At 40.2% G+C, this 19,482-nt stretch overlaps 1 protein-coding gene across 2 annotated transcripts in view; it reads right to left on the reverse strand.

The window, feature by feature from the left end:
- Positions 1-19,482, reverse strand: part of PIG-T (phosphatidylinositol glycan anchor biosynthesis class T) — a 91,179-nt gene that overhangs the window by 25,674 nt on the left and 46,023 nt on the right. The window contains exons 6-8 of one of the 2 annotated variants that reach the window (XM_071663961.1): positions 18,685-18,867; positions 11,803-12,004; positions 11,393-11,467 (exon numbers count right to left, since the gene is read on the reverse strand). In XM_071663961.1, the coding sequence (XP_071520062.1) occupies positions 11,393-11,467; positions 11,803-12,004; positions 18,685-18,867 (460 nt within the window). The remainder of the gene's footprint in view (positions 1-11,392; positions 11,468-11,802; positions 12,005-18,684; positions 18,868-19,482) is intronic. The other variant, XM_071663970.1, reaches the window with a different exon arrangement.

Genomic DNA, 19,482 nt, shown 5'->3' on the forward strand with positions numbered 1-19,482 from the left:
TAATTATCATACTTGATTGCTATTTCTTACGTTAGCGAGGTAGCCCCACGAAACAGACAAAGAACAACCCATCCTCTCAAATACACATACTTATATATACATAAACGCCCACACACGTACATATACATATACAAATCAACATATACACATATACATACACATAGACAGACAAATACATATATACATACAAACATATTCATACTCACTTGCTTTCATCCATTCCTAGCACCACCCTGCCCCACAGAAAACAGTATCACTACCCCTGCTTCAGCAAGATAATAAGATAATGACAGGAAAACAGACAAAAAAACAAACAAAAAAAAGCCACATTCGTTAACACTGTCTCTAGCTGTCATGTGTAATGCATCAAAAACACAGCTCCCTATCCGCATCCAGGCCCCACAGGTCTTTCCATGGTTTACCCCAGACGTTTTGCATGCCCTGGTTCAGTCCACGGACAGTACATCAACCCCAGTACAGCACATCGTTCCAATTCACTCTATACCTTGCACATCTCTCACCCTCCTGTTTGTTCAGGCCCCAATTGCTCAAATCTTTTTCACTCCATGCTTCCACCTCCAATTTAGTCTCCTGCTTCTTGTTCCTTCCACCTCAGACACATATATCCTCTTTGTCAATCTTTCCTCACTCATCCTCTCCATATGTCCAAACCATTTCAAAACACCCTCTTCTGCTCTCTCAACCACACTCTTTTTATTACCACACACTTGTCTTACCCCTTCATTACTTATTTGATCCAGCCACCTCACACCACATACTGTCCTCATACATTTCATTTCCAACACATCCACCCTTCTCCGTACAACCCTATCTATAGCCCAGGCCTTGCAACAATATAATATTGCTGGAACTACTATCCCTTCAAACACTCATTTTTGCTCTCCGAGATAATGTTCTCTCTTTCCATGCATTCTTCATTGCTCTCAGAACCTTTGCCCCCTCCCCAACCTGTGACTCACTTCCACTAAGTCCACTCCCAGATATCTACAACACTTCACTTCCTCCAATTTTTTTCCATTCAAATCTACATCCCAACTAACTTGTCCCTCAACCCTGCTGAACCTAATAACCTTACTTTTATCCACATTTGCTCTCAACTTTCTCCTTTCACAAACTTTTCCAAACTCAGCAACCAACTTCTGCAGTTTCTCATTTGAATGAGCCACCAGTGTTATATCATCGGCAAACAATAACTGATTCCTTCCCAGGCCCTCTCATCCCCAACAGACTACATACTCACCCCCCCTCTCCAAAACTCTTGCAGTTATATGCAATAAAAGACTTAAGTATCATGATGTACAGGACATATTTTTTCACATACAGTACAGTTTGCAGTTCTGTGAGTTATTTGAATACATTAAAAATTATCATCATGTATATTTGAGTTACTTTAATACATTAAAAATTACTATCATGTGGCAAATTAAAGAAATTCTTATCAACAGGACTTCATCCACTCTCATAACACATTTGTTTTATGTTAAGACTAACAGTTATTCCATGCCACAGGTAAAAGTACTAGATGCTGGGCTCTTGCTTATTTCAGGATGATAAAATATCATTTCAAGTGAGAAAACCTTCACTAATTAGTTAAAACAAAACAGGAGGAGGAAAAGTGCATGAGGAGATGCCATGTTCATTTATATCATATTTAGATGCATGGACAAACAAACTATGTCAATGCTACAGCATCTGCACAAATATGTAGGTTACAAATTTTAATGCATGTTTTCAATAGAAAGGACCTGTTTATCAGTCTCTTAATATTTCTAGATGTATCTACTCAAACACATCTGTTATGACCTCTTGCTGTGGTGAACCTATTGAGGGAGTTCCCAGAGGAAACAGGCATCAGAGATATCAACAGATACAGTACAGTGTGCTGTTTTGTGGGTTAACTGAACACATTAAAGATTGTAATAGAGTAATATAACAAATTAAAGATTGTAATAGAGTAAAATAACACATTAAAGATTGTAACTGGGTAAAATAAAGTGTTTACTGACATAACCTCATCCACTTCATTCAAACCACAAAACACATTCAATTTTACATTAAAACTGACTGATTTTCCATGTCACTGGCAAAACATACATGCTGGGCTCTTACTCAATTAGGGAGTGTCAAGATACTATTTCACACCAGAAAATTTTCAATACTTAGAAAAAGACTCAATAGGTAGAAAAGTACAAGAGGAAATGCCATGTTTATATTACATCCAGATGCATGGCCAGATGCAATCATCTTTTTCTTTTTTCATATTTGTCTGCATTTCTTGCATTAGCAAGGTAGCACTAGGAGCAGATGAAAACAGGCTGCATTCACTTGTACCCATTCTCTACCTGTCATGTGCAATGCACTGAAACCACAGCCCCTATATACAACCAAGTCCTACAGGCCTTTCTAATGTTCCCCTGGCCACTTCACTTGCCTGACTTTGTCCACTGACAAAATATTACTCCCTGTATAGTAAATCATTCCAACTCGCTCCATTCCATGCATACCTTTCACCCCCCTGCATGTCCAGGCCTCAACCACTCGAAACATTTTTCGGCCATCCTTCCATCTCCAGTTTGATCTCCCCCTTTTCCTTTTCTCCTCCACATCTGTGACATATACCCTGTTTGTCAACCTTTCTGTGCTCCTAATCTCCATATGTCCAAAGCATTTCCGCACACCCTTTTCAGCTTTCTCAACCACACTCTTCTTATTACCACACCTCTCACTTACACTTTTATTCTTAATTTGATCAAAACACCTAACATCACATAATTTTTTTTTTCTTTTTTTTTTTTTGCTTTGTCGCTGTCTCCCGCGTTTGCGAGGTAGCGCAAGGAAACAGACGAAAGAAATAGCCCAACCCACCCCCATACACATGTATATACATATGTCCACACACGCAAATACACATACCTACACAGCTTTCCATGGTTTACCCCAGACGCTTCACATGCCCTGATTCAATCCACTGACAGCACTTCAACCCCGGTATACCACATCGATCCAATTCACTCTATTCCTTGCCCTCCTTTCACCCTCCTGCATGTTCAGGCGCCGATCACACAAAATCTTTTTCACTCCATCTTTCCACCTCCAATTTGGTCTCCCACTTCTCGTTCCCTCCACCTCCGACACATATATCCTCTTTGTCAATCTTTCCTCACTCATTCTCTCCATGTGCCCAAACCATTTCAAAACACCCTCTTCTGCTCTCTCAATCACGCTCTTTTTATTCCCACACATCTCTCTTACCCTTACGTTACTTACTCGATCAAACCACCTCACACCACACATTGTCCTCAAACATCTCATTTCCAGCACATCCATCCTCCTGCGCACAACTCTATCCATAGCCCATGCCTCGCAACCATACAACATTGTTGGAACCACTATTCCTTCAAACATACCCATTTTTGCTTTCCGAGATAATGTTCTCGACTTCCACACATTCTTCAAGGCTCCCAGGATTTTCGCCCCCTCCCCCACCCTATGATTCACTTCCGCTTCCATGGTTCCATCCGCTGCCAGATCCACTCCCAGATATCTAAAACACTTTACTTCCTCCAGTTTTTCTCCATTCAAACTTACCTCCCAATTGACTTGACCCTCAACTGTACTGTACCTAATAACCTTGCTCTTATTCACATTTACTCTTAACTTTCTTCTTTCACACACTTTACCAAACTCAGTCACCAGCTTCTGCAGTTTCTCACATGAATCAGCCACCAGCGCTGTGTCATCAGCGAACAACAACTGACTTTAAGTACACATACTTTTGGCAGTGTAATCAGCTCAAATATCACATAACATCAATTTCAAGAATTTCAATATATTTATTTATCTATTATACATTGTCGCTGTCTCCCGCGTTAGCGAGGTAGCACAAGGAAACAGACAAAAGACTGGCCCAACCCACCCACATGCACATGCATATACATACACGTCCACACACGCACATATACACCCCTATACATCTCAAGTTAAGAGTAAATGTGAATAAGAGCAAGGTTATTAGGTACAGTAGGGTTGAGGGTCAAGTCAATTGGGAGGTGAGTTTGAATGTAGAAAAACTGGAGGTAGTGAAGTGTTTTAGATATCTGGGAGTGGATCTGGCAGCGGATGGAACCATGGAAGCGGAAGTGGATCATAGGGTGGGGGAGGGGGCGAAAATTCTGGGGGCCTTGAAGAATGTGTGGAAGTCGAGAACATTATCTCGGAAAGCAAAAATGGGTATGTTTGAAGGAATAGTGGTTCCAACAATGTTGTATGGTTGCGAGGCGTGGGCTAAGGATAGAGCTGTGCGCAGGAGGATGGATGTGCTGGAAACGAGATGTTTGAGGACAATGTGTGGTGTGAGGTGGTTTGATCGAGTGAGTAACGTAAGGGTAAGAGAGATGTGTGGAAATAAAAAGAGCGTGGTTGAGAGAGCAGAAGAGGGTGTTTTGAAGTGGTTTGGTCACATGGAGAGAATCATTGAGGAAAGACTGACCAAGAGGATATATGTGTCGGAGGTGGAGGGAACGAGGAGAAGAGGGAGACCAAATTGGAGGTGGAAAGATGGAGTGAAAAAGATTTTGTGTGATCGGGGCCTGAACATGCAGGAGGGTGAAAGGAGGGCAAGGAATAGAGTGAATTGGAGCGATGTGGTATACCGGGGTTGACGTGCTGTCAGTGGATTGAATCAAGGCATGTGAAGCGTCTGGGGTAAACCATGGAAAGCTGTGTAGGTGTGTATATTTGCGTGTGTGGACGTATGTATATACATGTGTATGGGGGGGGGTTGGGCCATTTCTTTCGTCTGTTTCCTTACGCTACCTCGCAAACGCGGGAGACAGCGACAAAGTATAATAAAATAATAATACATCTCAACATATACATATATACACATGTACATAATTCATACTGTCTGCCCCCATTCATTCCCATCGCCACCCCACCACACATGAAATAACAACCCCTTCCCCCCCGCATGTGCATGAGGTAGCGCTAGGAAAAGACAACAAATGCCACATTCGTTCACACTCAGTCTCTAATTGTCATGTATAATGCACCGAAACCACAGCTCCCTTTCCACATCCAGGCCCCACAAAACTTTCCATGGTTTACCCCAGATGCTTCACATGCCCTGGTTCAATCCATTGACAGCACGTCAACCCCGGTATACTAAATCGTTCCAATTCACTCTATTCCTTGCATGCCTTTCACCCTCCTGCATGTTCAGGCCCCAATCACTCAAAATCTTTTTCACTCCATCTTTCCCCCTCCAATTTGGTCTCCCACTTCTTCCCTCCACCTCTGACACATATATCCTCTTTGTCAATCTTTCCTCACTCTTTCTTTCCATGTGACCAAACCATTTCAAATATACTGTCAGAATTTCAATAAGCTGTCAGAAAATTCATGTATTTCCTACTCATCAGCTAAAAACAACTGTATCTCCTGAGGCCTTTATGTAGACATACTTCTGGCAGCGTAATCAGCTCAAATATTGCAGTACATCAATTTTAATGTACTGTCAAAAAATTATGTATTTCCTGCTCCTCAGCTAAAATCACTTGTAGTATCTTCTGAGGCCTTTATGTAGACTGAGTGCTAGTGGTTTTTGCTAATACACCTTGACATGAACAGAAATCTCTACCATAACTCATTTCCCTTTGAAAATAATTAGGAAATATCATATTCTACTGAAATTAATTAGTGGCCTTTTCTCCTGACCCTCTCATCACAAATTATGACTTAAGTTGCAATACACAATTTTCCTTCTCACTGTGAAATACAAGATGTACACAGCTGTAAAGAAACAATTTGTACATCCCATGTGTATTGCCAACCTTCTCCTAACTAGGATGTGGTGCCATGGTACTGTTAGGTGCTGCCCCATGTAGTGGCTGACTTAGAACTTTATACATAAACAATGATTCAGTTAGCTGATGGCCACCACTTATTCAATGATTCATCCATCTCTTTTTCTCTTTTCAATGTACTTTGTTTTCACTGTTATCAATGTTATTCACAGATGGTATACGATCTGGATATGCCTCACAAATGTGTCACGTATTATAATATATAAATATAGGCATATCTATCAATATCTGTCTATATTTCTAATGCCAATTTCCTCCAGGAACTCCCATCATGGGGGTGCCCATGGCAAGAGAGTCTCCACTTAACCCTGTCCTTGCATGACTCCCTTGCATACACCATTCTATGAATTCTTCCACCATTTCTCTCCTGCTAGTACTCTTCCACTCTAATTTCCCATGTAACAGGTGGTCTTCCTCTCACACCAACCCCTTTATTGTACTATCATATACTCTCCTTGTAAACTCTCCATCTTACATTATTTCCACTTGCAAAAACCACCTCAAAGTATTATGTTTCATTCACTCTACCACTCCACAATTCATTACACTTGCATTCCTTGCCATACCACATCTCTCATACATCCCCTCACTTCCTTCTTTATTTCATCTAGTCACATTACATGCTCCTCTCAATTAGCTCATTTCCACATCCTGGATTCTTTACCTATGTGACTCATTCCATGTCCATGTTTTGGCTACATAGGTCAAGCTTGAGAGGACTATGCTGTCCCATAATCCATTCTTCTCGTCTATACTTTCACCTCTACCCTTCATTATTCTATTAAGGGACCCCAGTGACTCTTCTAACCTGTACTGCTCTCTCCCTTATCTCTCCTTCAGTATCCCCATACTAACTCCTAAATAATCAAATTCTCTTCCAGTTTTTCTCCCACGCAGTTTTGCAAAATCTATTTTCTCAATCTATCTCCTTTCAAACATCATTACTTTAGTTTTACTTGCACTTACCTTCAACTACTTATGCTTACACATATCATAAAAGACACTTGAAACCTTCAGCAACTCTCTTCACTCCCAGCTAACAGCACAATATCTCTGGTAAACAGGCTTGTCACTAGCCACCGTACTTCACCACCACACTCCATTTCTGCATCCCCTTTCCCAAAAGTTCTGCTTTCATTTCTCTTACTATCTCATCCATGTACATGTTAAAAAGTTACAGTGACATCACAGCCCTGCCTCACACCCACATGTACACTGAAACTTTTGCTCCACTCTCCATCCACCCTTACACATGAATTTGATTCTCTATAGTAGGCTTTCCCACCATCTAACAGTTGTCCACCTACCCATATATCCTTAACACATCTCATAGAACATTCTACTTGACTTTCTCAAACACTTTCTCCAGATCCAATAAAACTGCATGCAACTTCTTACCTTTCGCTAGATACTTTACCACAGTCATTAAAAAAAAAAAAAGTCTGATCCACACAATCCCCTAACTTTCCTAAAATCCCCATCAATGAACACACTTCAATACACTTTCCCTTGTATACTAACGACCTTATTCCCTTGTAATTGCTACATACATCCTTACCACCTTTTCCTTTGAATAAAGGAACAATAAAAGCTTTTACCCAATACTTAGGCACCACCTTATGTTTCCATGCTAAATTGCATATAAAATGCATCCAATCTATCACACTTTCCCACTCCAGATGCATTTCCTATCTTCAGCCTCATTACTGCCCTTTTTACCTCACTTCTTGCTATGGGCCCTTGCACTTGTATCCTCTTCCCTTCATTCTACATACTCATACTGCTGCCTCATGTTCTCCCACATTCATAAGTTCTTTAAAATACTCTTTCCATCTTTCTTTCATTTCCTGCTTTTGATTCAGCAACTCTTCATTATTTTTCACAGTAACATTTCCACTCTTACAACCACCTCTTTCCTTTTTCACTTCCTTCTAGTACAATTTCTTATTTTCCCTAAACCTCTCACTCAACTTTGTTCCAAAATCTTCATTTATTATTTCTGTGTCTTCCTGTATCAGCTTCTTTACATTCTGCTAACACAACTTATATTCTTTCCTACTCCTTTGCTGAACTTCCATTGATACATTCTTTTGAATAATTTGCCATATGCCTTCCTCCTCTCTTCCAGAGCATTTCCAGTCTGGTCTGTTGATAAAGCATTTCCCTCTTTTCCTATATCTCTCACCAATGTTTCTAACTACTAATTCCACAACCTCTAACAGTAGTTCTCTAAACATCTTGAACACCTGATTCACACGACTGCATCCCTACATGTACTACATTTTCATGTAAACTTTCAGTCACCCTCCTTTTATACTCCTCCTTATATTCTTTCTGATTCATCTTCTCACATGTCAACACTTTTACCTCTCCATTCTTCCTCACACCATACCTCCACTTCTCCCTAATCCTCACCCCAAAGGGAACTGTGAAATGGGCAGAATCTCCAAAGAATCCTCTCATGACTCAAGCAACTAGTACAGCCTTTCTCAACCTTTCATCTACTGCCACATAGTCATTCAAACCCTTTTGCTCTTCTCTTCCATCCATGTACACCAAAGGATCATCTAGTGCTGAAAAATTGTGTCTGCAAAGATTACACCCTTCTCAGCACAAACATCCACAAGAGAAGTCCCTTTCTCATTTATTCCAGGCACTTCCCATCTAAAAAGTATCTCACTAGTTTCATCACCTCCAACCTTTGCATTCATATCACCCATTACAACTATCTTTCTCTCCACCTCAAAAATTCTTTTCATCCTTATCTTACACAGTTTTCATATTCACAGGTGCATACACATGTACCTAGGCATATTTTACAATTCCCTCTTTCCTTTCACCCACACTATTCTTCAGCCATTTCATCCATGCTCATATTCTCAGTGATAGCATATTTACACATCCATATTTCACTTTTCCCTGAAAATTTTCCTAAATTTCTGTCCATACTACTCCTTCCATGCCCTCTCATAACCTGCATTCATTTACATTTTCACTTTACATACCCTGCCGAAGGATATGGGTTTCCTCCATTCCTCGCACATCCAAACTATAACTTTTAAATTTCTCCACAAGCTCCCTCCTTTTATCCTCACCAGTTATTCCATTTACATTAAGCACCATCACCCTCCATCACTCATCTCTTTTACTCCCTGCATAACAAGTAGACTCCAGTGCCACTTCTTAGCCTTTTGTGCCTCGCCATTGACAGGCCACTGGAAGAGGGCAGCTCCAGCACATTGTTTCCTAGAGGCAGTGGGGCTCCCAAATTGTCTAAAAAATTTAAAACCCCAGCACACCTCAAGTATTTGTCTGCATTTCAAAAACAATACTATCACTTTTGCCCTGATGGAGATAGGCAATGCCTACCCCTTCTGTTCTACCTAAGAGTGTAATAACAAGATCACCACGAGAAATTGGGAGAGCCTTTGATACTACAGAAAAGTAGAGTATCCCCTTGAGGCACTGAAATTCAAATTTTTCCCAATTTTGAGCCAGTATCGCAGTAGCAGCACCTCCTAACCTCATTAGTTATGATATTGTGGGTTTGGAAGGTACTGCAGTGGAATCTATTAAAAAAGGGGTGACTGTGTTGCTGATTGGTTGGTGAGGATATCCAATTATGTATGAACCATGGTGAAGTGCCTGAGGATTGGTGGAATGCATGCACAGTGCCAATGTACAAAGACAAGAGGGATAAAGGTGAGAGTTCAAACTACAAAGGTATAAGTTTGTTAAGTATTACTGGGATATTATATGGGAGGGTATTGATTGAGAGGGTAAAGGCATGTACAGAGCATCAGATTGGGGAAGAGCAGTGTGGTTTCTGAAGTGGTATTAGAGGATGTGTGGCTCAGGAGTTTGCTTTGAACGTATATGGGAAATACATAGAAAAACAGATGAATTTGTTTGTAGCATTTATGGATCTGGAGAAGGGATATGATAGGGCTGATAGAGATGCTATGTGGAAGGTTTTAAAAGTATATGGTGAGGAAGGTAAGTTGCTAGAAGCAGTGAAAAGTTTTTACCAAGAATGTAAGGCATGTGCTCGAGTAGGAAGAGAGAAGAGTGATTGGCTCCCAATGAATGTTGGTCTGTGGCAAGAGTGTGTGATGTCCCCACGGTTGTTTAATCTGTTTATGGTTAGGGAGGTAAATGTAAGAGTTTTGGAGAGAGAAGTGAGTATACAGTCTATTGGGAATGAGAGGGCCTAGGATACGAGACAGTTGTTCGCCAATGATACAGCTCTAGTGGCTGATTCGTGTGAGGCACTGCAGAGGTTGGTCACTGAGTTTGGAAAAGTATGCGAAAGGAGAAAGTTGAGAGTAAATGTGAATAAGAGCAAAGCTTTTAGGTTCAGTAGGGCTGAGGCAAAGTTAACTGGGATGTAACTTTGAATGGAGAAAAATTGGAGGAAGTGAAGTGTTTTAGATATCTGGGAGTGGACTTAGCAGCTGATGGAACCATGGAAATGGAAGAAAGTCAAAGGGTAGGGAAGGGGGTGAAGGTTCTACGAGTGATGAAGAATGTGTGGAAGGAGATAACGTTATCTTACAGAACAAAAATGGGTATGTTTGAAGGAAAAGTAGTTCCAACAATGTTACATAGTTGTGAGGCATGGGCTATAGTTAAGGTTGTACGGAGGAGGGTGGATGTATTGGTAGTGAAATGTTTGAAGACAGTATATGGTGTGAGGTGGTTTGATTAAGTAATAAAAGGGTAAGAGGGATGCGTGGAAATAAAAAGACTGTGGTTGAGAGAGCAGAAGAGGGTGTGTTGAAATGGTTTGGACATATTGAGAGAATGAGTGAGGAAAGATTGACAAAGAGTATCGATATATGTGTCAGAGGTGGAGGGAACAAGGAGAAGCGATGGAAGGTGGAAAGATGGAGTAAAAAAGGTTTTGAGTGATCAGGGCCTGAACATACAGGAGAGTAAGAATATGGCTCTTTAATCTTTTTCATGCAAAGTGTAAGGTGCAATATACCTTTTATACTTAAGGATATTTATGCCATCTAGTAGGCACCATACCATAAATACTTTACATAATTCTTCATTTTTCCACTAATCAGATATCATTTTTATGAAATACTAATGCTAGATATGGAAACATTACGGTTTTGCCTTGATAAAAAAGTTGAGAAAGAGATCAATTACTTTTTCATTATTTGCTGCAAGTGATAAAAAAGTTGAGAAAAAAATCAATTACATTTTTCATACTTTGCTGTAAGTAATATATATGCTTATGAGGAATACAGAAGGGAAGTGAAGACAATATTTTTTTACTTCTAAAATGACGACAATATTTTTTTTACTTCTAAAATCTGATTCTTTGTATCTTCTTCCTCCCTTTCATTCACCTCTCTACGATTCAATCAAGGCTTGTCCTTGATATGGACTTTTGTCTGTGACTGGAGCCTAAGAAAAAAAAAAGTTAATACAGCTGATAACTACACAGCTCACTTGATATGTAATACATCAAGGCTGACAGCCAGGTGTGAGCTGACCTTTTCTAGTTGCCATAGTGTGGGGAAGCGGAGTAACTGCTTGTTTTGGTAGCTTGGTTACTGATAAGAAAGTACCTGGCAAGTGATAGTAAGAAGTGGTTTAGCAAGTTACTTGTTTTAGCTGAGCAGTTGTCCAAGTTGCCTGTACTATCAGGCCATAGACAATAATGTCCTTTAACATGCATCCATCAAAGAAAATAAATCATACTGTACTTAAACTGATTATCAAGATGATCATCAGCTCAAAGACAAGCAATCTTTCTACATCTTAAAATGAAGGCAAATCTGAATATCCATGAATCTCAAATAAATTAGTATCTTACATTAGGTGGAAAATCTTGTGTGCCATCTTTCTTTGAAGGTAAGAGGTGGGGATATGAAACAGATAGATATTTTTAAATTTGCTTTACCTGTAATAAATCGAGAGACATGCAAATTGGGTGGGGGTATGATTCCATATATATGGCGAGACTTGTAAGTGGCTTCAATGTTGAAAGGATCTCCCACTAAGGCAGCCTGAACATCATAAACAGCAAGCTGCCGAAGACTAATCCCACTGCCACTTTCTTCAATGGTGTCTGGCTCAGGGTGCAATGAGAATTTCTTCATGTCCTGAGAGCATAGTGAGAAACTGTTCAAGTCCTGAGAATAATCATAAAGCCTAAAATACACTGAAAAGCAGCATGGTACTGCACATCAATATTCTAGTTTTCAGAACGTAGAAACTGACATCTTTAACGATATCTTTACCCACAGAAATATTAAAAAAACTTAACTGAATCCTGTTATGCATTTTTTTTGCATTTATCCATACAATCAAATGTTTCAATTCCAGCACTCCAAAAACACGTCTCACTCAAAATCTGGCACCTGCAAGTGTAGTGATGCTCACTGAAAACTCTAGCATTTCAACATCACTGTTATCACCCATCATTACCTTAGTTTGAATTGTATAATGATATATAGTAAAAAAATACTCAAAATGCCTTTTAAAATCAATATTGTGTAAACTTACATAAGAAAATAAAATTTCACAGATTATCATTCATCTAATCTACAATCAAAACCCATTAATACTCAATGAAATGTTGCTTGTGTTTATGGAACACTGTTGTCCAATTGGTACCCTAACACCCGAAAGGTGCCAATTCATTGTTTCCTGTGTTCTAAATGCACACTGGTTAAGTCTACGCAGTCATGACTTATGTATTCTACTCTTACAATGGTGTCCAACAAGCAGTTAATATTCAGTGACTGATGCAATTGGTTTTGAGAAAGATAATCACCTCCATTTTAGCATAAAGTGATGTTACAGGTGTTGGAGGTGGAAAATGGGTATGTTTGAAAGAAGAGTGGTCCCAACAATATCATATGGGTGTGATACATGAGTTACAGATAAGACTGTGAGCAGGAGGGTGGATGTATTTGAAATGAAACCTTTGAGGACAACATGTGGTGTGAGGTGGTTTGCTAGGGTAAGTAATGAAAGGGTATGAAGAGATGTGAGGTAATAAAAAAAAGTGTGGCTGAGAAAGCAGAAGAGGGTGTATGGAAATGGTTTGGATATATGAAGAGGATGAGTGAGGAAAGGTTGACAATTATATGTTCAAGCCTGGATTGCTCAAAATCTTTTTCACTCCATTCTCTCATGGAGAGAACATGGATAGCCCAAATTATAGATGAAAGGATGGAGTTAAAAAGATTTTGAGCGATCCAGGCCTGAACATGCAGAAGAGTGAAAGATGTGCATGGGACAGAGTGAATTGGAATGATGTGGTATACTGGGACACATGCCATCAATGCTTCCCTAAATATCTCCCATTGCCATTACTGCCACCCTAAATACATCCCATTCCTCTCCTCACTCACTCTTCTCACTGCATTTGCTTTCACCTTTTGCCATTCTGCAGTCAATCTCTCCTGGTTTTTTCTTCATACAAGTCTCCTTTCCAAGCTCACTTACTCTCACCACTTTCTTCACCTCTACAAATCTTCACCTTCACTTCCACAAGATGGTGATCAGATATCCCACCAGCTAACCCTCAACACACTTACATCCAAAAGTCTCTCTTTTACATGCCTATCAATTATATTATCATTATTATCATTATTATTATCATTATTATTATTATTATTATTATTATCGTTATTATTATCAAACATGTGTTAAACATATTATACATGAGTATATATGTATATTATCCCTGGGGATAGGGGAGAAAGAATACTTCCCACATATTCCCTGCGTGTCGTAGAAGGCGACTAAAAGGGGAGGGAGCGGGTGGCTGGAAATCCTCCCCTCTCATTTTTTTTTAATTTTCCAAAAGAAGGAACAGAGAAGGGGGCCAGGTGAGGATTTTTCCTCTAAGGCCCAGTCCTCTGTTCTTAACGCTACCTCGCAAACGCGGGAAATGGCGAATGGTATGAAAAAAAAAAAAAAAATATATGTATATGTCTGTGTGTGTATATATATGTATACATTGAGATGTATAGGTATGTATATTTGCGTGTGTGGACGTGTATGTATATACATGTGTATGTGGGTGGGTTGAGCCATTTTTCGTCTACTTCCTTGCGCTACCTCGCTAGCGCAGGAGATAGCGACAAAGCAAAAATAAATAAAATTATTATTATCATTATCATTATCATTTTCACTATACTTGATTGCTGTTTCCTGCATCAGCAAGGTAGCTCCAGGAAAAAGATGTAGAAAGATCCATCCCCTCATAACACACATACATACACACATGACACATATACTTATCAACAAATACACATATACATTCATATACATACACATACATATTTTTTTTTTTGTCGCTGTCTCCCGCATTTGCGAGGTAGTGCAAGGAAACAGACGAAAGAAACGGCCCAACCCACCCCCATACACATGTATATACATATACGTCCACACACGCAAATATACATACCCATACATCTCAATGTACACATATATATACACACACAGACACATACATATATACACATGCACACAATTCACACAGTCTGCCTTTATTTACTCCCACTGCCACCTTGCCACACATGGAATAACATCCCCCTCCCCCCTTCATGTATGCAAGGTAGCGCTACGAAAAGACAACAAAGGCCCAATTCGTTCACACTCAGTCTCTAGCTGGCATGCAATAATGCCCGAAACCACAGCTCCCTTTCCACATCCAGGCCCCACACAACTTTCCATGGTTTACCCCAGATGCTTCACATGCCCTGATTCAATCCATTGACAGCACGTCGACCCCGGTATACCACATCGATTCAATTCACTCTATTCCTTGCACGCCTTTCACCCTCCTGCATGTTCAGGCCCTGATCACTCAAAATCTTTTTCACTCCATCTTTCCACCTCCAATTTGGTCTCCCACTTCTCCTCGTTCCCTCCACCTCTGACATATATATCCTCTTGGTCAATCTTTCCTCCCTCATTCCCTCCATGTGACCAACCATTTCAAAACACCCTCTTCTGCTCTCTCAACCACACTCTTTTTATTACCACACATCTCTCTTACCCTATTATTACTTATTCGATCAAACCACCTCACACCAGATGTTGTCCTCAAACATCTCATTTCCAGCACATCCACCCTCCTGCACACAACTCTATCCATAGCCCACGCATCGCAACCATACAACATTGTTGGAACCACTATTCCTTCAAACATACCCATTTTTGCTTTCCGAGATAATGTTTTCGACTTCCACACATTCTTCAACGCTCCCAGAATTTTCGCCCCCACCCCCACCCTATGATTCACTTCCGCTTCCATGGTTCCATCCGCTGCCAGATCCACTCCCAGATATCTAAAACACTCCACTTCCTCCAGTTTTTCTCATTCAAACTAACCTCCCAATTAACTTGTCCCTCAACCCTACTGTACCTAATAACCTTGCTCTTATTCACATCTACTCTTAACTTTCTTCTTTCACACACTTTAACAAATTCAGTCACTAGCTTCTGCAGTTTCTCACATGAATCAGCCACCAGAGCTGTATCATCAGCGAACAACAACTGACTCACTTCCCAAGCTCTCTCATCCACAACAGACTGCATACTCGCCACTCTTTCCAAAACTCTTGCATTCACCTCCCTAACAACCCCACCCCATCCATACACAAATTAAACAACCATGGAGACATCACACACCCCTGCCGCAAACCTACATTCACTGAGAACCAATCACTTTCCTCTCCTCCTACACGTACACATGCCTTACATCCTCGATAAAAACTTTTCACTGCTTCTAACAACTTGCCTCCCACACCATATATTCTTAATACCTTCCACAGAGCATCTCTATCAACTCTATCATATGCCTTCTCCAGATCCATAAATGCTACATACAAATCCATTTGCTTTTCTAAGTATTTCTCACGTACATTCTTCAAAGCAAACACCTGATCCACACATCCTCTACCACTTCTGAAACCACACTGCTCTTCCCCAATCTGATGCTCTGTACATGCCTTCACCCTCTCAATCTATACCCTCCCATATAATTTCCCAGGAATACTCAACAAACTTATACCTCCGTAATTTGAGCACTCACCTTTATCCCCTTTGCCTTTGTACAATGGCACTATGCAAGCATTCCGCCAATCCTCAGGCACCTCACCATGAGTCATACATACGTTAAATAACCTTACCAACCAGTCAACAATACAGTCATCCCTTTTTTTAATAAACTCCACTGCAATACCATCCAAACCTGCTGCCTTGCCGGCTTTCATCCTCTTCAAAGCTTTTACTACCTCTTCTCTGTTTACCAAATCATCTTCCCTAACCCTCTCACTTTGCACACCACCTCAACGAAAACACCCTATATCTGCCACTCTATCATCAAACACATTCAACAAACCTTCAAAATACTCACTCCACCTCCTTCTCACATCACCACTACTTGTTATCACCTCCCCATTAGCCCCCTTCACTGAAGTTCCCATTTGTTCCCTTGTCTTACGCACTTTATTTACCTCCTTCCAAAACATCTTTTTATTCTCCCTAAAATTTAATGATACTCTCTCACCCCAACTCTCATTTGCCCTCTTTTTCACCTCTTGCACCTTTCTCTTGACCTGCCTCTTTCTTTTATACATCTCCCACTCATTTGCATTATTTCCCTGCAAAAATCGTCCAAATGCCTCTCTCTTCTCTTTCACTAATAATCTTACTTCTTCATCCCACCACTCACTACCCTTTCTAATCTGCCCACCTCCCACGATTCTTATGCCACAAGCATCTTTTGCGCAAGCCATCACTGCTTCCCGAAATACATCCCATTCCTCCCCCACTCCCCATACCTTCTTTGTTCTCACCTTTTTCCATTCTGTACTCAGTCTCTCCTGGTACTTCCTCACACAAGTCTCCTTCCAAAGCTCACTTACTCTCACCACTCTCTTCATCCCAACATTCTCTCTTCTTTTCTGAAAGCCTCTACAAATATATATATATATACATGTAAATATTCGTACTTGCTTGCCTTCATCCATTCCTGGCACCATCCCACCCTACAAGGAAAGAGCACTGCCACCTCCTGCGTCAGAGGTAGCGCCAAGAAAACAGACAAAAAAGGCCACATTTGCTCACACTCAGCCTCAAGCTGTCACTTGTACTGCACCGAAAGCACAGCTCCCTATCCACATCTAGGCCCCACAGACCTTTTCATGGTTTACCCCAAATGTTTCACATGCTCTGGTTCAGTCCACTGATACCACATCAACCCTGTTATACCTCATCAATTTAATAGGTTCTCTAATAATGCCTGTTGTCCATCTCTCCTACTCACGTAAGTATACTTGTGTACATCTCTCTTTTCAAACCAGATATTCCCAATGACAAGTCTTTTGTCACATGCAGCTCCACAAGCTCTCAATCATTTCCAGTCATAACAGTGAATACCCCATGTGCACCAATTATACTCTTAGCTGCCACATCACTTACCTTGCATTTAAATTGCCCATCACTAATACCCAGTTTCATCCATCAAAACTACTGACACACTCACTCAGCTGCATCCAAAATGCCTTCCTCTCATGATCTTTCTTCTCAAGGCCTGGTGTATAAGCACCAATAATCACCCATTTCTTCCCATCTACTTTCAGTTTTATCCACATCAATCTAAAATCTACTTCCTTACACTCTATCACACACTCCTACCACTCCTGCTTCAGGAGTAGTGCTACGCCTTCCTTATCTCTTGTCCTCTCACCAACTCCTGACTTTACTCACACAAAATGTTTCCAAACCATTCTTCCTCTTTACTCTTGAGCTTTGTTTCACTCAGAGCCAGAGCAAGAGGTTTCTTTCCTCAAACATACTACTATTCTCTCCTCTCTTCTCATCTTGGTTACATCCACACACATTCAGACACCCTAATCTGAGCCTTTGAGGAGGATGAGTACTTCCCACTTGGCTCCTTCTATTTCCTCTTTTTGAAATTAAAATAAAAGAAGGGGGAGGTTTCCTGCCCCTCCTCCTGCTCCCTTTAATAGACCTCTATGATCCATAGGGAATACAGAGGTAGAATTCTTTCTCCCCTATATACTTGTTTACAGTTTCCTGTGTTAGCATGGTAACACAAGGAAGAGATGAAGAAAGCATGCATTTGCTCATATCCGCTCTCAAGCTGTCATGTATAATACACTAGAGCCCTGTATCCACAACCAGTCCCTACCAACCTCCCATCTTTGAATAGCAAATAAGATGGCATACAAAACAGGAAACTAAAATGATGTCCTTCATATTAACCCCATGAAAGGACTCATGGTCCCAGTAAATTCCCAGAGAACCTGATAGAGACAAGAAAAATTTTTCCGCCCATGTACTGATCAAGGCAGTTGTGACCTCTGTAGTCTTATCACAGTACTGCTCATGGGATGAACTAGGGGTGCACATTACATTACATAGTCTTAACAAGAAAACTAACTTAAGCTCAAGAGAAAAAGAAGTCAACATAGGAGTTAACAGGACATATGAAAATCAATTATTCCATAACCTAACTTGACGTGTAAACATTGTTTTAACTAAGGCAAGACTTCCAGGTGATAGAACCATAAATGTCTATGTGAATGTTTAGCACAATCACAAGACCTTCTTTTACATTTTCAGTTCTCTTGTTTTTCAATCCTACCTTAAGGCTAGAAGCACAGCCTAAGTCTCTTACTATTCCTCAATAACTAACATAATCAATGGAGATAAATATACTGTGTAATTAATCTGGCCTTTAAGATAAAATATTTATTGAGAAACATAATTAAAACACATTGATACTGCTGGTTACCTTTGAGTCCGTTATATCCACATAGATTTTTGAAAATGACGCTAGAGGGCAGGTGTACATAAGTGGGATAGAAAACAGCATTTGAAGGCTCCAGTCTTGATGCCCACTTGGGGATACAGTGGGACCCTGTACTAGTGACAATGCCTGTGTTAACTCTAGGTGTGCACTAGTGCAAGTTTCATCCTGCAAAAAAATAAGATCAAATAAAATCTTCGTCTAAATATGGATGCACAACTTAAATTTACAGTGGTTTGGAAAATACTTATAGAAATTAGAGAGAGATATCAAAAAGATATCTGATGTAATTTTTTTAACTCAACTTATAATTCCCCCAAGGCCTCCTTCTAAGAAAGGGTTTCTGTGTTACCCAGGATCTCTTTCCAGGAGCTCCTGCAGCTACAAGGCTGCCCTTCTTCCATAGCAGGGTAATGATGGACACTCTTCGAGTGAGAAGTTCTCTCCAGTAACATCCGTGAAGAAAGTCAACAGATGTACAGATGAAAGCATGTGAAGGTGAATCATATGGCAATGGGTAATCCTCTTTCACCTGTATTAAGTAATTACATGGAATTCTTTGAAACACAATTACTAAAGGATGTCTTACCCAGTAATGCAATTTGGGTTAGGTATGTAGATGATGTTCTTTGTGTTTGGCCAACAAATGAAAATTTGCAAACCTTTCTCCCTTTACTTACAATTTAGTACCTTCCATCAACTTTACTACAGAAATTGAAAAGAATGGTATGTTACCATTTTTAGATTGCATGATCCATAGTAATGGAAATATGTTTAAGTTTA

The sequence above is a fragment of the Panulirus ornatus genome, chromosome 1 (assembly GCF_036320965.1).
Source record: "Panulirus ornatus isolate Po-2019 chromosome 1, ASM3632096v1, whole genome shotgun sequence".
In the NCBI taxonomy this organism is placed as follows: domain Eukaryota; kingdom Metazoa; phylum Arthropoda; class Malacostraca; order Decapoda; family Palinuridae; genus Panulirus; species Panulirus ornatus.